At 41.4% G+C, this 22,125-nt stretch overlaps 1 protein-coding gene across 2 annotated transcripts in view; it reads right to left on the reverse strand.

Annotated features, from left to right (window-relative positions):
• The window catches only part of LOC131223666 (phenylacetaldehyde reductase-like), an 86,477-nt gene that overhangs the window by 32,163 nt on the left and 32,189 nt on the right, over window positions 1–22,125 (reverse strand). Inside the window, exons 2-5 of one of the 2 annotated variants that reach the window (XM_058219120.1) lie at window positions 16,504–16,629; window positions 14,574–14,746; window positions 13,235–13,420; window positions 7,250–7,415 (exon numbers count right to left, since the gene is read on the reverse strand). In XM_058219120.1, the coding sequence (XP_058075103.1) occupies window positions 7,250–7,415; window positions 13,235–13,420; window positions 14,574–14,746; window positions 16,504–16,618 (640 nt within the window). In that variant the 5' untranslated portion in view covers window positions 16,619–16,629. Of the gene's footprint in view, window positions 1–7,249; window positions 7,416–13,234; window positions 13,421–14,573; window positions 14,747–16,503; window positions 16,689–22,125 lie in introns of those variants that run through there. The other variant, XM_058219121.1, reaches the window with a different exon arrangement.

Raw genomic sequence — 22,125 nt, forward strand, 5'->3', positions numbered from 1 at the left:
ATGTATTCTCCATGGGGATCTTCAGGAGGTATATATTGATTGCCCCAAATGTTGGTCCTCAAAAGGAGAAAGGGAAAGTCTGCCTATTGAAGAATACCAATTATGGTCTGAAACAATCCCATTGGAAGTGGCTTGAAAATTTCAAGATCGCTATTTCTCAAATTAGGCTCCAAGAGGAGTACTTTCAATCATTTATTTTTCAAATTAAACCAAAAAAAACAAAAAGAACAGAACAATACTACCATTGTGATAGTTTATGTTGATGACATTGTTCTAACCAGGCTAGAGAATAGGAAATTCATCAAGTCATCCTATCAGCTAAGTATACTCAAACTATAGATTTTGGACCCTTAAAATACCATCTTTGACTCAAAGTAACAACACTAAAGAAAGGGATCTTAATATCCTGAAGGAAGTATGCTCTTGGTATTCCCACTGATGTTGCCATTTTTATTTTATTTTTTTGGAAGGTAATAGAATATTATTAAAGAAAATCCCGAGGGCAGCTATACAAAGATGATCAAACCAGAGTGAAAAAAGAAACAACACCCAGAACCTAACCAATCAACCAGCCCATTCTAAGACAGCTAGCCTCACCTTCTCAAAACATCCAGGGCTGACCTGCAAATATTCTGAAAGTAACAGTTATTCCATTCACCCAAAGATACCTCCATTTCTTAACACCATTCCCCGGCCTCCCCAATGCCAGATGAGAAACATCTCAATGAACCCCGTAAAAAAACCCAAGAGACTTTGAATAGATCAAAGAACCCTTCCCACACCAATCTAGCAAACAGGCAATGAATAAATAAGCATAGGCTACAAGCATTAATTATAACAATTGAAAGCTTCCACAGATTATCAATTGTAAGCATCCTATTCCTTACCACCAACCAGGTGAAAGCCGCCACCTTAGACAGGGCACCGTAGTGCCATGCAAAGGCTGTATGGCGACAAATATTGTCATGTTATGTGCAAGGCTACAGAATCTCCAATCAACGTTGAGCATCATTGTCATGATCAATGGTCTGAAGCACTTTGTGATGCTACAACCTATCAGCAACTTGTAGGACAACTATTCTGCCTAATAATTACGCATCCACATATTGCTTAAGTGGTTAGTGTGGTGAACCAGTCTTTGCATTCTTCGCGCGGTCATCATTTAGAAGTTTATCGCATTCTTTCCTATTTGAAATTTGCTTCAAGAAAGGGGCTTGTATTCATGGTCATTTGAACATGAGTAGATATTGTATCACTAATTGGGCTGGCCCAACTAATGATATAAGATATACAAGTGGTTATTTTACCTTTATGGCAAGAAACCTTGTAAGATGGAGAAGCATAAAACAGTGTTATCATGTGTTCCTCTGAAGATGCTGGATATCATCCTATTGCTAATGCGATATGTAAACTCCTTTGGTTTATATCCCTATTGCAAAAAATGGGATTTTGGCAATGGTGTGTTGTAACGGCTGTTACAGGGCTGTAAAGGTAACAGCACCAAATGTTACAAGTTACAGGGTTGTGATAGCTGTAACAGCCATTACGGGAAAAAAAAAAAAAAATGACCCATAACCATTGTTATGGCCCGTTACACTCCCTTTGAAAGCCGTAACAGCCCTGTAACGATCCATTACGGGGCAGATTCAGGTTTTCAGGTTTTTTGCAATATGTGTGTGTGTGTGTGTGTGTGTGTGTGTGAAGAGAGAGAGAGAGAGAGAGAGAGAAAGAGAGACCATAATGGTCATTACACAGCCCGTATCGTAAAGGTAATGGTGGTGGCCATTACGGAATATCTTGGATTTGGCATTTCCTCTCCTATTTCCCTTCATTGTGATAATCAGGACATCAATATAGTGAACAATCTTGTCTTTCATGAGCGAATAAAGCACATTGAAGTACAATGTCGGTTTGTACGTGGGAGGGTAGCCTCAAAGATATTGACTCTTCCCTTTGTCAAGCCATCATCCATATGGTGAATGAACATGTTTTTAAGGAGCAAAGAAAGCACATCGAAGAATATTGTCCTTTTGTATGTGAGGAGATTGCATCAAAGATATTGGCTCTTCCCTTTGTTCACTCGGACAATGAGTTGTCTAACATCCTCAACAAAGGTTCCAGACGACATCATCTTCACAATTCATTAGGCAAGCTGAGCATGTACAATATTTTGCTCCATCTTGAAGGAGAGTGTAAGAGAATGCCATGTGTCTACTTCTCTTCATATTTCTTGCTTTCGTTTCCCTTACCCACCATGATCTCTTTATGAATAATTTGTCAACCATAAATCACATCAATGTTTTTTATTAAAAGGTTAATTGTACTTTTATTAGTAAACCGCTCAGGCAAAAGCCAATGCACAAAGAATACAACTAATAGTTACAATCCAAACAAAGAGTTAAGATTACAAACATCCACGGTCAACAAGACAGATTGATGGTGACATCTCGCGCATACGCGCACGCACGCCGCCTCACCTACGCACGTACTCACGGAGTAGGAGGGCCCCACCATCGATCTGTCTCGATGACGACGTCCAGGGAGGGCTTCCTATCTAGAAGATGAAGTTTGGTTCAAAAGATTGGGCCTGATAATCAAGAAAAGCCCATCATGGGATCTCATGATCGTGGCCCACTTGTCGGATTGATTTCATATTTTAGGTTTTGTTTATTGTTATTATTTAGAACATTGTGAACGCTTTAGATTTCTCTATTTGGTTTTTATTTTAGTTTACTTCATCGCCAAGTAATAGGTTGCGCACATGGTGAGAGTTTTGGGGTATAGGATTTTCCCTATAAATAGGCACCCCTTGTAGTTCTTTTGATTCATTAAAGTTAATAAAAAAATTCCTGCTTTATTTTTCTGCTCTCTTTGTGAGTTGTGGAAGAATTCAAAAGTGGGTGCGAAGCCCTCCCTTTTCGAAGGGCTAACTACCGTAGTGCGAAGCCACATCGATCCCGATTCACCCCCATCCTCCATCATCTTTTTTCCATCTTCCCCCATCATCCGTACTTCGAATTCATCCTTTTGTTGCATCAGATTTCTTAATTACAGCAGGTTTCCAGATTTCGGCCCGCAGGAGAGCTGAAACTTCGGCGAAACACCACGCACAAACCGTACATTGGGTCGAGTTGAGATTTGGGGGTTTTGGAGACCATCCTTGGCCGACCAAGGCCAAGGCGGCCTTTTTCTGAATAGTGGGCCCCATACACTGCGGCCGAGATCACACACACGTCCGTCTGGCCATTGTTGTTGTCCACACGCGGGATCGTCTTTTGGCTCAGGTTTTTATCCTCTTTTATCCTCTCATAGCCGTGTTTCATGAATCATAACCCTAGATTACGTTTTTCCCAAGTTATTTGCCAATTTTCTTACCCTAAGGTTCCCCGAATTGGAATTTCTGAATCCCTTGGATTAGGGACTGATTACTATGCATCCGTGGATGATTATTTCTTATCTTTGAGTATTGTTTGGTTCATAATTTTTATTGATCCAACCCTATTATGTGTAGGCCTGGACCCGCATAGATTCCCCTTAATTGAATGTTTGGACTTTCACGTGGGATATGGAATTTGTGTGATTGTTTCTGAAATGGTGTGATCTAAGCCTGAAATCTTACATATCATATTTAATTTTCATGTCCTGCATCACAAATGTCCATTTCGCTACTTCCCACTTGATCCTCCCCACTCTCTCCGCCACAGTTCCACTTCTATTATGAAAACACCATCTATTCCACTCCCCCCATATGTTCCATAGCACAACCATAAAAAAGAGACACCATATTACTCTCCCTTCTTTCCTTGTTCCTCCACCACGCCACACCCACAAGAGGTCTTTGATTGACTTCGACATTACCCAATAGACATTGAACATTGCTAAAAGATCCTCCCACAACTTATAAAGTGATAAAGTCCCTTGATATACATTGATACACCACACTCTGACAGCTTGAGCTTTTGGCGTAAATGGTTGTTTGACAGTCTACAATTAAAACCCGCTTCCTTCCCACCAGCCACATGAAAGCCTCCCCCTTAGGAGGTGCACCATAATGCCAAAGAAATATGTGTTCTCTGATCCCCTCCCATTTGATAATTATTGCACCACTGATTAGAAAGATCAAACAAAAAAACTACCTGTGCATGTGCTTTACAAACCATCGTATCCTTTTTTGGTCGAAAACAGATGGTAAAGCTACAACCATTCCAGTAACCAAGCAAGATGTTCCCTTTCCTCATCTAGTAGGTCCCTTCAGCAAGCAGGACACCATACACCAACCTCTTCGTAATAAGAATAACAATGAGCTATTGTTACGTCTCTATCTAGAGCCAGCCAAGCTAGCCTTAGGAATTCATCCTTTAACGGCCTGTCCCCACACCAAATATCCTCTCAGACTTGAATATGATTCCCAAGAGAGTAGGAAACCCCCTCCTTAAAACTTAGGGGCCAACAAGATGACTACCTTCCGCATTCCTGATGCCTTGGAACTTGAGGATTCTCTCACCTCCCCCCTTTCCCATTGGACCCCATACTTTGATACAATCATCTCCCTCCACAGTTTCCCATCTTCATTGCCAAACTTCCACATCCACTTTCTTAGAAAAGCCGAGTTCATGGACTCCAAAACCCTAATACCCACTCCCCCTTTAGCTATAAGCTTGCACACACACACCTCATCCCATTTCAAGAAATGAAGCTTTTGCTTAACCTTAACTCCTCTCCATTGGAAATCTCGCCTCAATTTCTCCATTTTCTCCAAAATGTATTTTGGGCAATTGAATAAAGACATGCAGTAGAGTGGTAGGTTTGATAGATCCATTTCAATAAACATTAATCGACCTCCTAACGATAAGTGCTGACTCTTCCAACTAGAGAGTTTCCTCTCAAATCTTTCAATCAACTTGTTCCATAGATGCTTTGCTAGCTACGCACAAAGGAAGACCACGATAGGTTGACATAAAAGCCCCATCCCCACACCCAAACATATTTGTTGTACTTAGCGCTTCGTTCTAGAGAATCCAGTGCCTAGCATCTCTCTTTTTTCTAAGGTTACCTTCAACCTTGAAACTTCCTCATAACACCTTAAAATCTTCCTCAGGTTGTCCACCGTTGTAGTTTCTGCCATGCAAAAAAGAAATTATCATCTACAAACTAAAGGTGGAAAATCCAATTTCCATCTTTTGCCACATTAAAACCGCTGATCAGACCAACTTCCTTCTCTTTCTCTAACATTTTACTTAAAGCCTCCACTACAAACACAAACAAAAATTATGAAAGCAGATCCCCTTACCGTACACCCTTTGATATCTTAAAATATCCTTTTGGCGACCGACCCATTAACTAGTACCGAGAAAGCCGCCGCATGAAGACACTCTTGATCCATGCTTTCCTCCTTACGAGTGGTATCAGCCTCCAACACTTGCCCACCAAGCCAACCATCCTACATCCCTCTCTGCTTAAAGCCTCACTCAATTGGAAAGGCAAGAGTGCGAGACCCTCTGAGTTGTGAGAGACCACTGTAAAAGTCGAGAGCAGCAAATATGCCTCCACCACTCTTGGATCCGCTCGGACCACCTGTCTCACTTTCTCATCCTCTTTCCATGCCCATTTAGCCTCTTCCTGCTACGTCTTCTCCCCCTCTCATCAGATTAAGTTATACTTCTAGTTCCAACTCCCGACCTAGTGTGGCATCTCTATAAGTTTTGGAGCTTTGTGTTGGAGTGATAAAGTCCCTTGATATACATTGATACACCACACTCTAACAGCTTAAGCTTTTAAAGTAAATGGTTGTTAGACATGGTATCAGAGCGGAAGGTCCTATGTTTGAATCTCGAGAGCAGCAAATATGCCTCACTAATAAATTATTCTCTCATGGGGGGTCCAAGTCCGGCCCAGGGACCGGGAAATCAAGCCCGGCCTATTTATATTGTGAGTGTCCCTCCACCCTCGTCGGTATGTTCCCGTGCAGAGTTCCCACCCCGCACATGCAGGGGGGTGTTGGAGTGATAAAGTCCCTTGATAAACATTGATACACCACAGTCTAACAGCTTAAGCTTTTAGAGTAAATGGTTGTTTGACACTTTGCGCCCCCAATCTTTCCCCCTCCCTTTTCCTTCCCCTTTCTACCCTTAGCTCTCCTCCCACACCCCTTCTCTTCCCCTCATTAACCCATTTCTCCATCTTCCCTTGCAATCTTCCTTTCTCCCCGACTAGAAGGTATCTCACCCCCCTCGATATTAAGGTCCTCATGCCCTCTTCTCCCTTCTTAAGCTACAATCTGTTCACAGACTCTAGACCATAGTGAGCTTTCTGTACCAGCATCTTCCCCAATGGATCTTCCCATTGTTAAGTTGTAATGGCTGATTGTACCTCCTCCTGCAACAACATTCTCACAAAAGCAAAGTCCCTGGGAAGCTTTGATTTTCTGTCCTTCGGAATGACGACTTCTACCACCGTCCGGCAGTTCCCAAAAGCCCTAATAAGGTGCACTTCAAACCAGTCGGCCAGGAAGTTCGCCATGAACATCATTGGATACTCCCTGCTAGCCAATTCTTGCGACCTTTCCCCTTGGTGGATCTATCCATACCCTTCTTTTAACCAACATCCATCCTTCAGCTTCCTGCAGGCGCTGATTGTTATGCCATCTCACCCCCATATCCTTCTCTTCCCTCCTTCCATTTCCTTCCCTACTTACTCCTGAATCCCTAACCAACACACACCTCCCCCTCCTTTGCTCCCCATCAAAGCTGCCGCTTAACCTTGCATCTCCCTCTGCCAAGATGTATGCCTTCTCGCAAACCTGTAGATTCCTTCAAACATGTCATTTCTTCAATCTTACAACCCCTCGACTGACTTCAGCTCCCTCAATGACTTTTCATTTTGACCATCCATTAAATGTCTATCATTCAGCCACTTAGGAAATAAGATCAGTGAAATTTTTGGTTTATGGTCCATCTAAAATTGCACCCATGCTCTGAACAGTTTTGTTTAACTATATGTTGTGTGTGCAATTTCTTAGTGCCTGCATATCAACCATTACTCTCTGCTGAAGTATCAAAGCTTTTCTCTCAAATGAAAAGGAAATGCAGCAGTAAATAGCATTAGCATATTTCGCCGTTCAATGCATAACGGTGCATTCTACTCTATTCGGGCTGTGAATATTAGAGTTGCCAAATTTCCTGCTATCAGTCCATTTATTCTTTGAGGAACCATCGTAGACTGGTAGAAGTAATTAAGTAAATAATAGCACCTTGAAGAAGGCGAAGCAGCATGGCCATGCTGGCATTGATAGCACCTTGAGGAAGGATAGGACCCATGACCGTGCCAGGATTGACCACAACAATATTCAGTCCTTTTTCCTTTGCGAATTCCCATGCAGCTTTCTCAGCCAACGTTTTTGAAATTGGATACCATATCTAGTTCATGAATGAAAAAGAAAAAAGAAGGAAAGAAAATAAGTAAGAAAACACCATCATAATCAATCCCACAAACAAGCAATAGATGCACAGGTGCATATACTCGTACATATAAGTTAAAGATACGAGCCAGTGGGCTCAGTGCATGGAAACCTTTCCGTGAACCTAGTTGCATTTGTATGCTTTGGGCATCCGCATCACCTATCTGGTACGTCCATTAGGGTCAGGCCACTCTTCTGCCACTACTTGGCAGAAGTCACAGCAATCTGATAGCTCTAAGCATCCATGACTAGACCTGACTTCTACTAACAATCTTGTCCATATGTTTTACCTGCCAGTGAATTTACAGTTTCGATCATCCCATTGGTATGATTTTTTTCAAACAACCCTATGAAGAGTAGACTAGACCTAATGAACAGTCCAGATAGTGATGTGGATGCCAACGAATGCAAATGCAACTACTCGGATGGAAAGGTTTCCATACACTCGGCTCACTAGATCATTTGTCAATGAGTTATAGTAGAAGAAGAAAAGGTTTCCATACACAGCTAGCAGAAGAAGAACACTTGTGAACAACAAAACTAGCAATCCAAAATTTAGGGAGGAGAATCGATCAATTTCAATGATTGTAGCATTCTCTAAATGCAAGGTCATATGGGTTACGGCATTTGTTCTCGAAACAACAAGAGGCAATGCTGAAGTCCACTTATCATCCGGACAAGTACAATGATCCCAACCATCAATATTGTGACCCTTGCCATGGATGATGACACACAAAATAATTCAGATTGAAAAAGAAAAATACAAAAAGAGTTCAATCAGCGGCCAAGTGGACAGTTATCCAAAAAAGAAAAGGATAGATTCAACCTAAAAAATCCCAAACATTCGATGGTAGGATGCTTCAAACTGGGGGATTTTTGTGCATGTATCTCACTTAATATCAATGGTTTGGATCACTAAACTATGGGCACCACTGGTACAAAATGAAAGCCCTGGTACAAATATCCAGCCTGATCATTGTATGAAATTGATACCTCAAATAGAAAAGCCATTGATCATTACAGTTTGACATATATGAAGGCTCTTTAACAATGACTGTTATGACGATATGATAGCTGTTATATTCGAATTCATAATTCATCCAAAAGAAAAATTAGTATTCATAACTGTCACCAACATTCCTAAAGAATTTGGAAGTTCTTAATTTCAAGTTTTAAAATATTTTTCAAAAATAGGAAATTATAAAATTTAAAATCTTGCTCACAGAAAATTAAAGAAAAAGATAGCAGCTTCTTCGTCTGTTATCATTTTAAACACAATAAGACAAAGGTATGCCAATCCCACTGTGTACAGCTCCCCAGCCCCTCTATGTGGCAGCACAGGTGCCAATATGGCTTGTCTTCAAAAAATCCAAGCCACCCATCAGGTGGGCCACATCTTGCCTGAAAATTGGGTCAGTCTGGTCACCCTGTAAGTCAGTGTACAAAAAGAAGTTATCTTTTTTAGCTAGTTATTAATTTTATCCTTATGCTGTCGCCCACTAAAAGACTGAACCAGCCTGATTCTGATGGATGACTTGCTAGTGCCACAAGTGCACCATATTGGCATGTGCTGATGCCTGCGGGACTAGCAGACCACCTATAGGATAATATACACTAAATAATATGTTAAACAAGCTGCTATTTTAGCATCGTTATAACCGAATCAAACAGTCCATACTAGTATTGGTCATGTCCTGTAATGGCTATTAAGAAGGTAACTTCAAAACCATTAGGCGAGAGAGAATCATTTCTCATTGATTAAGAGTCCATACCAGCATTGGCCATGTCCTGTTACTGCCCTTAGAATGTCCGCATTCAATTCACTTGTACATCAAAACGCGCTCTTGGAGGTCGTTTGGATGCCTGAACAACTCATTTAAAATGAAGATGTCTAAATCCTGGACATGTACATCCATGGATTGTGTAATGGTGCATCAACAGGGTTGAACATGGATGTTTCCTTTTTGCATTTAGACAACACGTCTTTGGCAACCTTTTCATGAAAAGTGGACTGCAGTAGATATAATGAAGAGGTGAGCTAAGACACATGTACCAATATGGGACATATGTGATACAATACCCAAACCCTATAATAAGCCAGTTCTAAAATGGGAATATGCTCTCTATTGAAATCCAATCCATGTAGTGTTAGGTTGCATCTAATGGCATGTGGTTGCAGTTAGGGATGTTGACTAGAGAACTTTTTCCTTTTTGTTGGACAGCTGCATTCCAACCACCACCTTGGACCAAATAATATTCAATTTCTTGGGACACCCTTGACAAATAAACAAGCTTGTTGTAAGCAAATGCTACATCCAAATGCAATTATGGCTCCTTGGACAAGAATATCCTCATCTTATATGAGTTGTCCATGCATCCAAACGACTCATTAATCACCCTCTAAAAAAACAAGCAGGGGTCCACTAACAAAGAAGTAGGGTTTGCTAGTTCCACACCCACCTCCACACAACCACATGTGGAGGACATACAAGCTGCACATAAGGCAGGATCCACCCTACAGACAAGAGCTCAGACTATTGAACAGTCAAGTAGCCACACATGTAAGAAATTAACAAACAACCAGAACTTGCACGTTCTTTTTCTTTTTCCAATCATCCATGCATGTGTGGCTGCCTGATCCTGGAGGAGCCCAGATTTTTTATACAACAGTTCATCTCACCTGATAAACTGCCCAAATGTTCTACACGCATGCTAAGTTGGCATTTGTTCCTACATACGTATGGGTGCATTGGGCTCATGGTATTCCGTAACGGTAGCAGTGACCGTAGCAGCCACCATCGTTACCATTACAATATCAGCCATAACGACTAACAGTTATTATTGCCTCTTTTAAAATATAAAAAAATGTATCAGCCCCTCATACGGGGTTTTTTTTTCTTTCTATTACAGCCACTATAGCCATTACGACCCCGTAATGCATAACAGTGACCACTATTACCGTTACGTAGTGGCCATTATGTAACTGTTTTTGCATACCCTAGTTGGGCTACCAAAACTCAAAACAAATGAACCAAAAAAGTGGCACAAGAACAAGGCCAGTACTAACATGATTTGGCTGGTTACTCCAACTGTCATGAGCTAGCCAGGCCAGGCCATCTTTGGGCCGGGTTTGGGCCAAACCTAGGTTGAGGTCATGCGGGGTTCACACCCGATAAAAATTGTGGTGGGCCTGGGCTTGAGTCTTCCATGGCCTGGCCAAACCCAGTCTGAATTATTTAATGCAGATCACAAATTCACTTGGGCCAAGATTTGGCTAGTGGGCCCAACCCAACCTGTAATGAGCCCAGATCCTCAGCTCGCAGACTGTGAGTCGAGCTTTAGCTCGGATCCTTAGCTCATGGGTACGGCATGCCCAAGCCTGACCTGGAACCAACCTTCTTAGGGCCAGGTTTTGGCTAGTGCTTGGATGAGCTAGATCAGAGGCTCAGGCTTGGGCCTCCATTTGGACCCCAATCGCCATATGGGCAGGTTTGGGCTAGCATTCACGAGCCCAATGGCCCTGCATGGCCGACCAGTCCCAATACACTTTTTCAGATAACTATTATTTATTTCAAAGAAAAACTTTGATACCCTAGTAGGGAGTGGTGGATATTATACACACACTTAGAAATTACTTCGAAATTGCAGACTTAGCATTAAGTAACTCAAATTAAACTGTCCAAAGTTTAGATGTATCATGAACCAAAAATTATGTTTATTCGATCATCTAACTATAAAATTAGTGGACATTTATTGGATGGATAAGAGTGAAAAGTTTCCCAAGGGTCCCATTTCAACAAACAAGGGTTCACAAAATCAAAGATTAAGACTGTTCAACCAGACAGATTTGGGACTTAGTGACAGTGATTTCCACAATTTATTCTGGTTAAGTTTAGTTAATATATGTCATGTGTACAATTTATCAGTGCTTGCACATCAAGTGCTGCTAGAGCTACAAATAACTCCCCTTTATTTATTACTAAATTGAATATTTTGCTATTTAAAGCAAAAGACTTGATGAACTATGATCTAACTGAAGCTATGGAAAACAATTGGGTACCTCATGCTAGGTAACTACCGGGTTATATCCAATAACTTGTGAGAAATGACTTAGCATGCGTGAAATCCACACCGTCCATCACAGACACCGTCCCTTATCAAATCCCAATCCCAAAAATCAAGATGATGCCACACTCAAGTGGTCAGTCCAAAAAATTTATATCTAAACCCTAAAAATTTATATCGTATGGCCCACTTTAGTTTTAGAATAATATAATTTTTGTATAGTACTTTCATCCTAATGAGGCACGTCAAATGAATGGATTGGATGGCATATAAACAACCCGGTGGCTCCTACACAAAACTAATGGTGGGTGTTCCATCCCAACTATTTCCTGTGGCATGGCCTACCCAAGTTTTCAATGATCATGATTTTTAGGTTCAATAGTTAAAATGAGGCAGCATGTGTGCTAGACCGGGTGGATCTCATGAAAGTTCCACCCATGTGACTCTTGGTTTGCAAAAGAAACCCCAGTGGATACCTAGTGCAAGTTACCCTACGTCCCTACCACAGCTCTCCAGCCATAGCCCTTGATGGAGTGGAATGGCGGAACAAGATTCGTATAGCCGACCCCACTAAGTTGGGATAAGGCTTAGATGATGATGATGACTACATTCCTATTTATTATTAGATGAACGGATCTTCATTGGGTAGAAAACTTCCACAAAAATAGCTACCCAACACACATATGCAAAAGCCCAATGCACACGTCATGACAATGGGCCAAGCGACCCACCTAACCCAAGCTTGATCGGGCTTTGAACATATTGGTTGGGAAGCGGATTTCATACCAAGTACCTCAAGCATATTGAGTAAATTTGTGGGGCCTACAATGATGTATGTCTTATCCACGATATCCATCCGTTTTGACGGCTCATTTAGGGCATGGGCCCAAAATTGAAGCATATCCAAAATTCAAGTTGACTACACCATAGGAAACAGTGTGAATTGAACGCCTACCATTTAAAACTTCTTGAGTGCCACATATGTTTTGGATCAAGCTAATATTTGTGTTTTCACTTCGTCCATGTTTGTGTGATCTTATGAATGGGTTAGATGACAAATAAACATCACAATGGGCCACAGGAAGGTTTCAACAGTGGACATCACTATCTCCACAATTTCTTATGGTGTGGTCCACTTGAACTTTGGATATGCTTCAAATTTGGACTTATGCCCTCAAATGGTATGGAAAAATGGATGGACGGCGTGGATAAGACATATATGGCCACGGTACTCAATACACAATTCGCTTTCATTAGGATGGCCCATGCACCAAACCTGGGCCTAGCATGCATGGCCCAATCAATTTTGGGATCGGGCTCGGATTCATGTCATTTTAGCTTGACCTAGCCTGGCCCGACTTCAAATTTACGTCTTATATCTTACTAATATGTCATACTAATTCTTGATTAGGCAACTCATGCATCTTGAACAATGATTTCATTGCTCTAGGTGTCTACTTCTTTGTAGCCCACTTGATGAATGGATAAATTAGGAACATTCAAGTGGGAAACAGGGATTTTATCAATTTCAAGCCTATGCCAACCCAAAATTTTCAGTCCAGGCTTGGGCCTGATGTGCTAGGCCTAGATAAGCTTGGACCAAGTCAGGCTAGGCCCAGATCAAATCTGGCCCATTGCCACCCCTGCAAGTCCTAAAATGGGCCCCTAGGCGATGACGTGGAAGCATCTCAAGCACCTCTCCCAAAGACTCACCCCATTCTGCTTGCAGTAGTCAACATCCGTCCAGCAATCCTCCCCCTTGACAACATCCGCAGGCCATCCAGGGCTGGGGATGATGGCTGAGATCGATGAAGTCACCACGACTCGATCCACACCGCTCGCTTTGGCCACTTCCAGTACATTCAACGTCCCTTTGATTGCTGGGTCTAGAAGCTGTCTCTGTATAATGAATGAATCCAAGTATTAAAAACATAGGGAGAACGGAAAGGGGCGAGCTCTAGTGCTAACAGAAGTAGGGCCCACATGATGTATTCAGAGCATCCAACACGTCTATCAGATGCATGACCTCAAGCTATCCCTTGCATTCATAAATCAACCAGACTGATAACTTAGGTGGGCCACACCACAAGGAAAAATGTTCAAAGTGGATGCCTACAATTGATTTAAATAAAGGCCCACCGTGTGTAAGCAATCCAAGTCATTCATACCCTTCATCTGACCTGGATGAATCGCCATGACCAAAACCAAGCTATTTTACAACTCAGGTGAGCCAAGTTGCAAATCAAGGGTGAGCGTTAATTCACATCTTTTCTATGTGCTGCTTCCCAACTGAGTGTTGGATTGGACTGCTTTTTATATATTAGGGTAACATAAGCTCAGGCATCTGATGGACGGGTTGGATGTCATACATACGGAAACAGATTGGCTACTCCCCCTGCCACCAGCCAATGGTTCGTGGGCGTGCTCTGTGGGCCCCACCATGATATATGTGTTTGTCCATGCCGTCCATCTATCCATCTATTTTTCTAGATCATTTTTTGGTATTAGACCAAAAATGAGGTATATCTCAATCTCAAGTGGACCACATTACAGGAAACAGTGTTTTGAATGAAAGTTGACCATTAAAAACTTTTTGGGGGCCATAAAAGTTTAGGATCAAGCTGATCTTTGTTTTTTCCCTTCATCTGGGTATGTATGACCTAATTAACTGATTGGATGTCAAATAAACAGTACAGTGAGCCTTAGGAGGGTTTTAATGGTGGATATTCAATCACTATTGTTTTCCCGTGGTGTGGTCCACCTGAGATTTATATCGCTCTCGTTTTTGGGTCAATCCCTAAAATGATCTGTAAAATTGGATGAACGGAAGGGATGAAACACATACATCATGGTGGGGCCCACAGAGCACCGACCACCAGCCACCAGGCTGGTGGCAAGGGAGTAGCCAATCCGTTTTCCATGCATACATCACGTGGGCCCCACATTTGCACGGCACCATGGTAGGCTTACAGTGGTACCGAAACCACAAAGTGCAACTCGAAAAGGCACATGGACTGATGATAGCCATCCATTAGGAGAGAGGGGAAGTGACCTCGGGATCATCGACATGCTCAACGATGCAAGGGGATGCCAGGTGGAAGACGCCAACGGTTCCTTTGATAGGAGGGAGAAGGGAGTTGTAATCGAGTAGGTCCATCTCGAAAAGCTGAAGCCGCGATTCCGCTCCTTCCAACGCTCGCAGATGCTTCGTCTCTCTCTCATCCTCTGATTTTTAAAAAAAAAAAAAATTGATTAAAATAAATGCGAGGGAAACTGCTTGATGAACACTACTGCTGTGGCTATCGGGGATTTTTGCGGACATTCAGCAGGTGGGGCCCACCTGTTTCCTTTTCTTTTTCTACAAACCGTCCATTTGTTTTTTTCTCATCATAAGCATTTGCTCAATCAGCCCCTTTTTTGGGCCATGGACCACTAATGCAGTGAACCAACTGGGTCCAAAAACCACGTCGTCCACCAACCAGGTGAAACTCGGTCATGACTCAGGATCAAACATTTGTCATTCACCACCCACTGGGGCCCATACGCTGAGATGATCCGATAATTTGAACCGTCCATGTGCTCTTTATTACCATGAATAAGCTCTTATCCTTTAATCACACTATAACGATGATCCTCACCTATAGTTCTCCAAAATGAATAGAGGCCATTGAAATTTTCTTTTTCATTGATTGTGATGGTAACAATCATCTGTTCAGCTCTAGTTTCTTACGGTGGCCTGTATAACATAGATTCCGCAACGTGGACCGTTCCGATCATTCGAACATTCAACATGTGGGCCAAATGAGCGCTGGCAGTCGACGGACACTTGATCCTGTGTCCCGACTGAGGCGAGAAGAAATCCCGGTACGCGTATCTCGTGGAGAACGGAAGCGGATTTTCTGTTACCCCGATATGTCTGCTCGGGGCTGCGTGGGGTACACAGAGATGTCCGTGACGAATCCATTCCGTCCATCTGTTTTGAAAGATAACAATACGGCAGAATGCTAAAAATAAAGACGATCCAAAGCTCAGGCGGGCCACACCAACAAAAGAGTGGGAACAGCCACGCGCACCGTTGAAATATTCCTGGAGCTGACCATGATGCTTATATGCCATCCAAACCGTTCACAGAATTATTACCACTCAGATAAACTGTAGGAACAAATATCATGCTGGTACAAAACTTCTGCCACCGTCAGGCGTTCAATCCCCACTGTTTCGTGTGGTATTGCCCACATGAGTTTTGGATCTGCCTGATTTTTAGAATCCCACGCTATTGTGGTCTTTCAAGACAGATGAACGGAGTTTATTTTTCACAGACATCTCTATGGCCCCACACAGCCCGGGGTCACAGGCAATCCGCTACCGTTGATTACTGGTATCGAATGGCATTTCCGTAGTTTCACATAAAGAACAGAGTAATTTCGTGTCAAGATAAAAAGGAAAGAGGAAAAAGGAAGACGAGAGAGAGAGAGAGAGAGACAGAGAGAGTATGGATGGACGGCGTGGATAAAGCCCCGTACATCACGATGGCCCCCACAGAGCCCCTGCATGTACGGAGTCCATCCAGGGGCGGGCAGGACGCAATCTGCTTCCGCACCAAAGGCACGAAGCGAGTGTATTACAGTCAGAGCGCGAGTGTTGAAGGAGTTCGTACCACCATCATGCATCTGGCCCACAGTCCGCATGATCCGACGGTCCAAACCGTCCTGAATTTGTATGATATACGACCACAATATAGATATTCGCTCAAATGATCATTCAGACCACAGCTGGGTAGATGTTTCAATGGCTCATATTGAACTTCACAGATCTACGGCCAGGATCATTCTTCCAGTGAGATTAATAGATCACAGCTCACATAGGGTACGAGACCCAGAAGATTGACCGTTCGGATAATCAAAATATATGTGCATGTGGGCCCCACCAACCGACGGAAATTTAAAAAGAAAGGGCAAAGGCAACTTGCAAAGAGAGCGTACCAAGATGTTGGACGGTGGCATTGACGGCGTATCCTCGATCGAGGAGAAGACGAACTAACCAGGAACCGATGAAGCCGCTCGCTCCCGTCACACACACTCTCCCTCTCTCCGCCATCTCTCTCTCTCAGTCTTTCACTCACTCTCTGCCTTCTGAAACGAAAATCTTTGATACTCTTGCCAGGATGTGCAGATGATATGCAGCTTTCACTCACTCACTGCCTTTTGAAAAGAAAATCTTTGATACTCTGGCCGAGGTGTGCGGATGATAAGCAGGCGCTTAGATATTGCTTTAAAAGTGCATACGTGGAATACCATTTAGTTAAATTAAATTGTCTGAATTATGGGTCCAGTTTAGATGCACCATGGAGCAATAATTAAGCTTCTTTGATTATTTAACCACTCGACAAACAGGTGTCCTCCAATTGGATGTTAGGAATGCCCAATTAGGAGGAAACGGTGTGAAGGGATAAAAAAAAGGAAAAATCACCGCCTTAAATGTAATAGCTCTTGAATTTACACGATTTATAAATTAAATACTAATAATAATAATAATAATAATAATAATAAAATAGTTAAATTTCTTTTTCAACTGAGATTATAAAGTTTTAAATAATAAAATGAAATCATAATTAAAAGTCTTAATAAAAATAAATAGTAACTTTTCCAATATAATAAAACTTGATAAAAATAAAAAATTTTAATCTAAATCGCAAAATAATTCCTTAGCATGAGAAGAAGTAAATCTTAAAATGACACTAAATACTAAAACTCTAATAATAAAAAGTTACGCCCAACTTAAAATTTACTAAAAATAGTAAGTTTTCTAAAAAATGGGATATTTGAGTACAAATGAGTCGTTTTCTTGTGAAAAGGAGCAACATGGCACTCTTATGGTGTTGGTTGGCCACTGAACGAAATTTCAGTCGAAATTCATTAATCGTGCATCCCAGTCCCATAAATCTGTAACTCATTTCATATCAAAAGTTATGTTTGATTTACAGTTTGCACTTCGTATGGTATTTTTTTTCTCAAACTGGAATGAATTTTCCTAATTTAGACGCGCTTGGGCCCAATTACATCATGTCACATGTAAGACTGGACCCAGATCTGATGGATTACGTCGACTTCTGTTCGAGCTTTTTCAGTCCATCTAAGTCAGGAATAGGTATGTGGCCCGCTCTACATCAATCCCCTCCACTTGAAAAAAATTTATCCTCGAGTTATCCATTAGTAGCTCATAATACCCATATAAATCTGTCACATTGAACATTCGCAATATCTCTAAGCCCTCAAGAAGAACGACGACATAGGCGTTATTATTAATTTTCCAAATTATCGAGACTGGGCCTATTTTCTTATTTCTCAGCTTGTTATACTTTCATGTCGAAAATCGCTCCTTGTTGTACTATCCCTAATTTTCACAACCAGAGTTTATACTCGTGCCCGAGAAAACCGGGTGTTAATTATGTATAAATTAGATGCTTTTGAAGATTACACCTTTTTATTTTTTTCATTTGGATCACATCGAGATACATTTATAGAGGTAACATTCATAAGAATAAAATCAACTGTATTGATTATATTTCATCAGAGTAAAAAGAATTAATCAAATGCCTTCTCGACGGAAGCTTATTACATTTATCGAGTTCGCAGCGAAAGCATAAAACTAAATCATAAATTGTCTTCTTATTCTTTTAACACAATCTTTCCTAGGGAGATTGTTCACTAAGGCTTCAATCTGTACGTCACCTGTATAATCTGTATGGTTAGGAGAGTGTCAATGCCCTGCTCATAATGATGGTTATCCTTTAAGATTAACAATAATTCAAGATATTCATAAAATAAAAGTAAGCGGTCTATACGTCTCGTATATGCTTCACTAACACAACAAACAACCTACATGAGATGCATGCCTAGTAAAGCATGTGCAGCTCATCATACGTATTGATCATCACAATATGGAAAACAGTTTCATGATATTCGGCTCGACCCGCACTCTCACTATACGAATATTCGCCAACATGACCAACACTACCGTAAATTTACGTGAACACCTCAAAGCACACAATACATGAGTCGGATGAATTACGTGACATGATTTATTCATGGAGCGACTATTTGCGACATCCAATCCCGGAAGTAATGTAACACTGCATTTGCGAATTACACACATTGATTTGTGCATTATTACCCAAAACCCATGGAATTACGTGACAACGAAGAGGGTCTCTACCCAGAGCGCATTACGTCCATGATAGATTATTTGAATCACTAGTTGTGATACATCTGACCACATCGCTTGTATTTATAGAAAATATAAACTGAATCATGTGAGTTCTGGAATATTAAGATACATGCTCAAGCCTTAAAGATAAATAGCACTAGGCTAATATAATTAAGAGAAGAGTGATAATGGTTAACTCAAACAGTGACAATGGCCAACATAACAAATATGAGAGTGACAATGATCAACTCAATAAAAGAATAGTAGCAATGACTAACTCAACAAATAGAAGAGCGGCAACGACTGATTTAATAATAAGGAGAGTGGCAGGGCCAACTTAATAAATTTGATAAGGCAAGGCAAGGCTTGTATCCATGGCCTCACATAAATTCAGAAAGATCATTTGTAATCACGTTATACTATAAGCTAAAGACAAATAATTGATGGTAAAACATATAATTGTTGAGAAGATTCATAGTAATATAAAGGCATGTAAAAGGCAAGATAAATTAACATGTAAAAAAAAAAGCAAGATAAACTAACAGGAAGGCATGTAAAGGGCAGGATAAATATAACAACTTAAATTAATGTAAGCTTAAAGGATAAAACCCTCACAATGGTTGTCTGATCGTCTTCTAAAGATGTAGTTTATAACCAATCTTTATTCAGATTTAAGCCGATCCAAGTTTTCTGCTCGGCCTGAATTGTTGCTGAAGGTTGGAGGATTCCTACGCCAGAATCCTTCTCTCTTTCCTTTCTCTTTCTTTCTTTCTTTCCTTTCTCTTCTTTCTTTTCCTTTCTTTCTTCCGTGCTGCCACGTCCAGCAAGGCTGGCCATTGCTCTCTTCCTCACGTTACTTTCTTTCTCTCTTTCTTTTCCTTTTTGTTTTTCTAACTTGTGGAACGATAAGGCCTATTTTATAGGCTGCCTGAGTGTAACCTTATTTACGTAGCAAGACTGTCGATGCGTAAAGATCTTACGTTGCACTTCTTGCGCAACGAAGATCGGACGGATAATCCCACACAATGACCGAGATCGCAACGCCCCTCAATCAGATCCGCTCAATCCCACTTCTTGAGAGTGGTCGGATTCCACCTTGCAGGGTTGGACGGCCTGGATTGAAGCTATGATCCACAGATGGGTCGTCAGATGTACGAGGACGCCCGGGTGGCTCCGAAATTTCTGCCGCTAGTTGCGTCTGTTGCGAAATCGGGCCGGTCTACGTCACTAGGTGGGGTCCATTATCATGGATATTCAGAAAATTCAATCCTTCTATTAATTTTATCATGAAATCTTGGCCCAAGAGCTGAGATTTTAAGAGAGGCTTCTTAGTGGATGTGGAGATCCTTTATTTTTCCTGAAGAGTTCAGCCGCACACGGCTTGTCCTCCCTCCGCTCGTGTACGCACACGTATATAGGAATGTGTGGGGACTTCATGGTCCTGATCGATTTTGAGCTAAGTCTACAACGGACGGTTTGAATAAGCCGATCGAATGATTAAGGTGGGCCACAAGTCCCATAAACTGACATTGTCCGTTTGAGCTCTTACGGACGGGAATCCTTGCGAACGTTACTGTGGGCACATGTGCTTGCATGGGTTTGTATGGACGAAGTGGTTCTACTTGTATCGAGTCCCTCAACATGATGAACGGTTCAGATCATCCTGTTGGATGATCGTGGTGGGCCATGACTCGTCCCAATGGATGATCGTCCGTCGGAGCATGAGAGAAACCCCACTTTTGCGGGATTCATCAGGTCAAACAAGGTTTGACCCGACCACTGGTTCGGGGCGCGGCTGGTGACCACCCACTGTGTACTTGCACAATGCAGGGTAGGGTCTACCATGATGTTTCTGAAAAATTGACATCATCCATTCATTTTCCTATCTTAGTTAAGGAGTTGAGTTTAAAGTTAACGCATATCTAACGATCAAGTAGCCCCAAAATCGATGGTTAATGGTTGATCTATCCATTGGGTCATTTCTACTATGATCTAAGGGCTGAAATTTGACATGTACGGTTAATTTAAGATTCCTAAGCATGGTATAAAATTTTATATTAAACGGATAGTGGGAACCACGTGGTCTAGAATTTAGTATTCTATGTTAATAGCATTTTCGTAATTATTGCTGATTTGCGAGTTTTGGAAAATCTAATGGCTCCACATGGTTATAGGCACGTTTTTAAGTACTTTTTTACAAAGGGACTTATATTTAAATCATTATGGATAAAGAGTTATTCGCCAATTCCTTTAAAGAAAGGTACGTACGTCAAATCACTTGATGGATAGTCTTGTCTCAAAATCAACGATCAGATTGCTGGATCTATGAATGGAGATCATTCCCAACAATTAGATTCATGTAAGGGAATAAATGTAAAAGGTTAGGATAGTTAAATCTGTATCCTATACATATACATATTACGTTAAATTTCATGGTAACACTCGAGAACTTTCAATACTCAGGTATTAAAAAGTTCGGGGTGTTACACTTGCGCATATAAACCAAAACATTATCACATGTATTGAAAAAATTATAGTGTCAATGTTTATTTGACTCTTCTTTGTATACGGCGTATGACGCCTGTAATATTTTTTAGCATCGGCATGTATAATTGTGATCCGGTCTGTCATATTTTTTTCTACAATACTCTTTCTTGGTAACTTAGGCAAAGAGACCAAGTGTAGCGTGTGCTTGGGAACTCAACCATACGCAATCTCAAATGGGAACTTTTCATTGGACCAATTCTACATGTCGTTAAAGGTGAACTTTATCTGAGCTAGAGCAATATCCTACTATTTAGGCTTATCACCAGAGATACAACGTATGGGGTTTCTAAGCATACGATTCACTACTTCTATTTGCCCATCTATTTAAGGGTGGTAGGCATTGCCAAACTGTAATGTGGTGTCAAATCGTCGCCATAAAGTCTTCCAAAAGTGATTAAGGAACTTGGTATCGCAATTGGAGGTAATCGTCTTAGGACACCATGTAATAGCACGATCTCTCTTAAGAATAGATTTACTACGTGGGTGGCATCAAGAGTATTCTTATACGGGATAAAGTGGACCATCATGGAGTACCTTTCAACCACCACAAAGATTGAATTTATACCTAGTGAGTCTATGAAAGACCTAACACGAAGTCCATGGACAAGTCCTCCCAATGGCCATCAAGTACCAGTAAAGGGGTATAAAGGCCGGTGTTCTGTAATTGCCCTTTAGATATTTAACATGTATGGCACCTTTGCACCGCTTTCCTGACATCCTTTTTCAATTGTGGCCAGAAGTAGCATTCCTCCAAAAGGGTTATCGTTTTGTCTCATCTTAAATAACTGTCAAGGCTACCGCCATGTAACTTTTGAATGATGCATTCCCATAGCGAACTCCATGGAATACAT

This window comes from Magnolia sinica, chromosome 13 (genome assembly GCF_029962835.1).
Source record: "Magnolia sinica isolate HGM2019 chromosome 13, MsV1, whole genome shotgun sequence".
NCBI classification, from domain to species: Eukaryota; Viridiplantae; Streptophyta; class Magnoliopsida; order Magnoliales; family Magnoliaceae; genus Magnolia; species Magnolia sinica.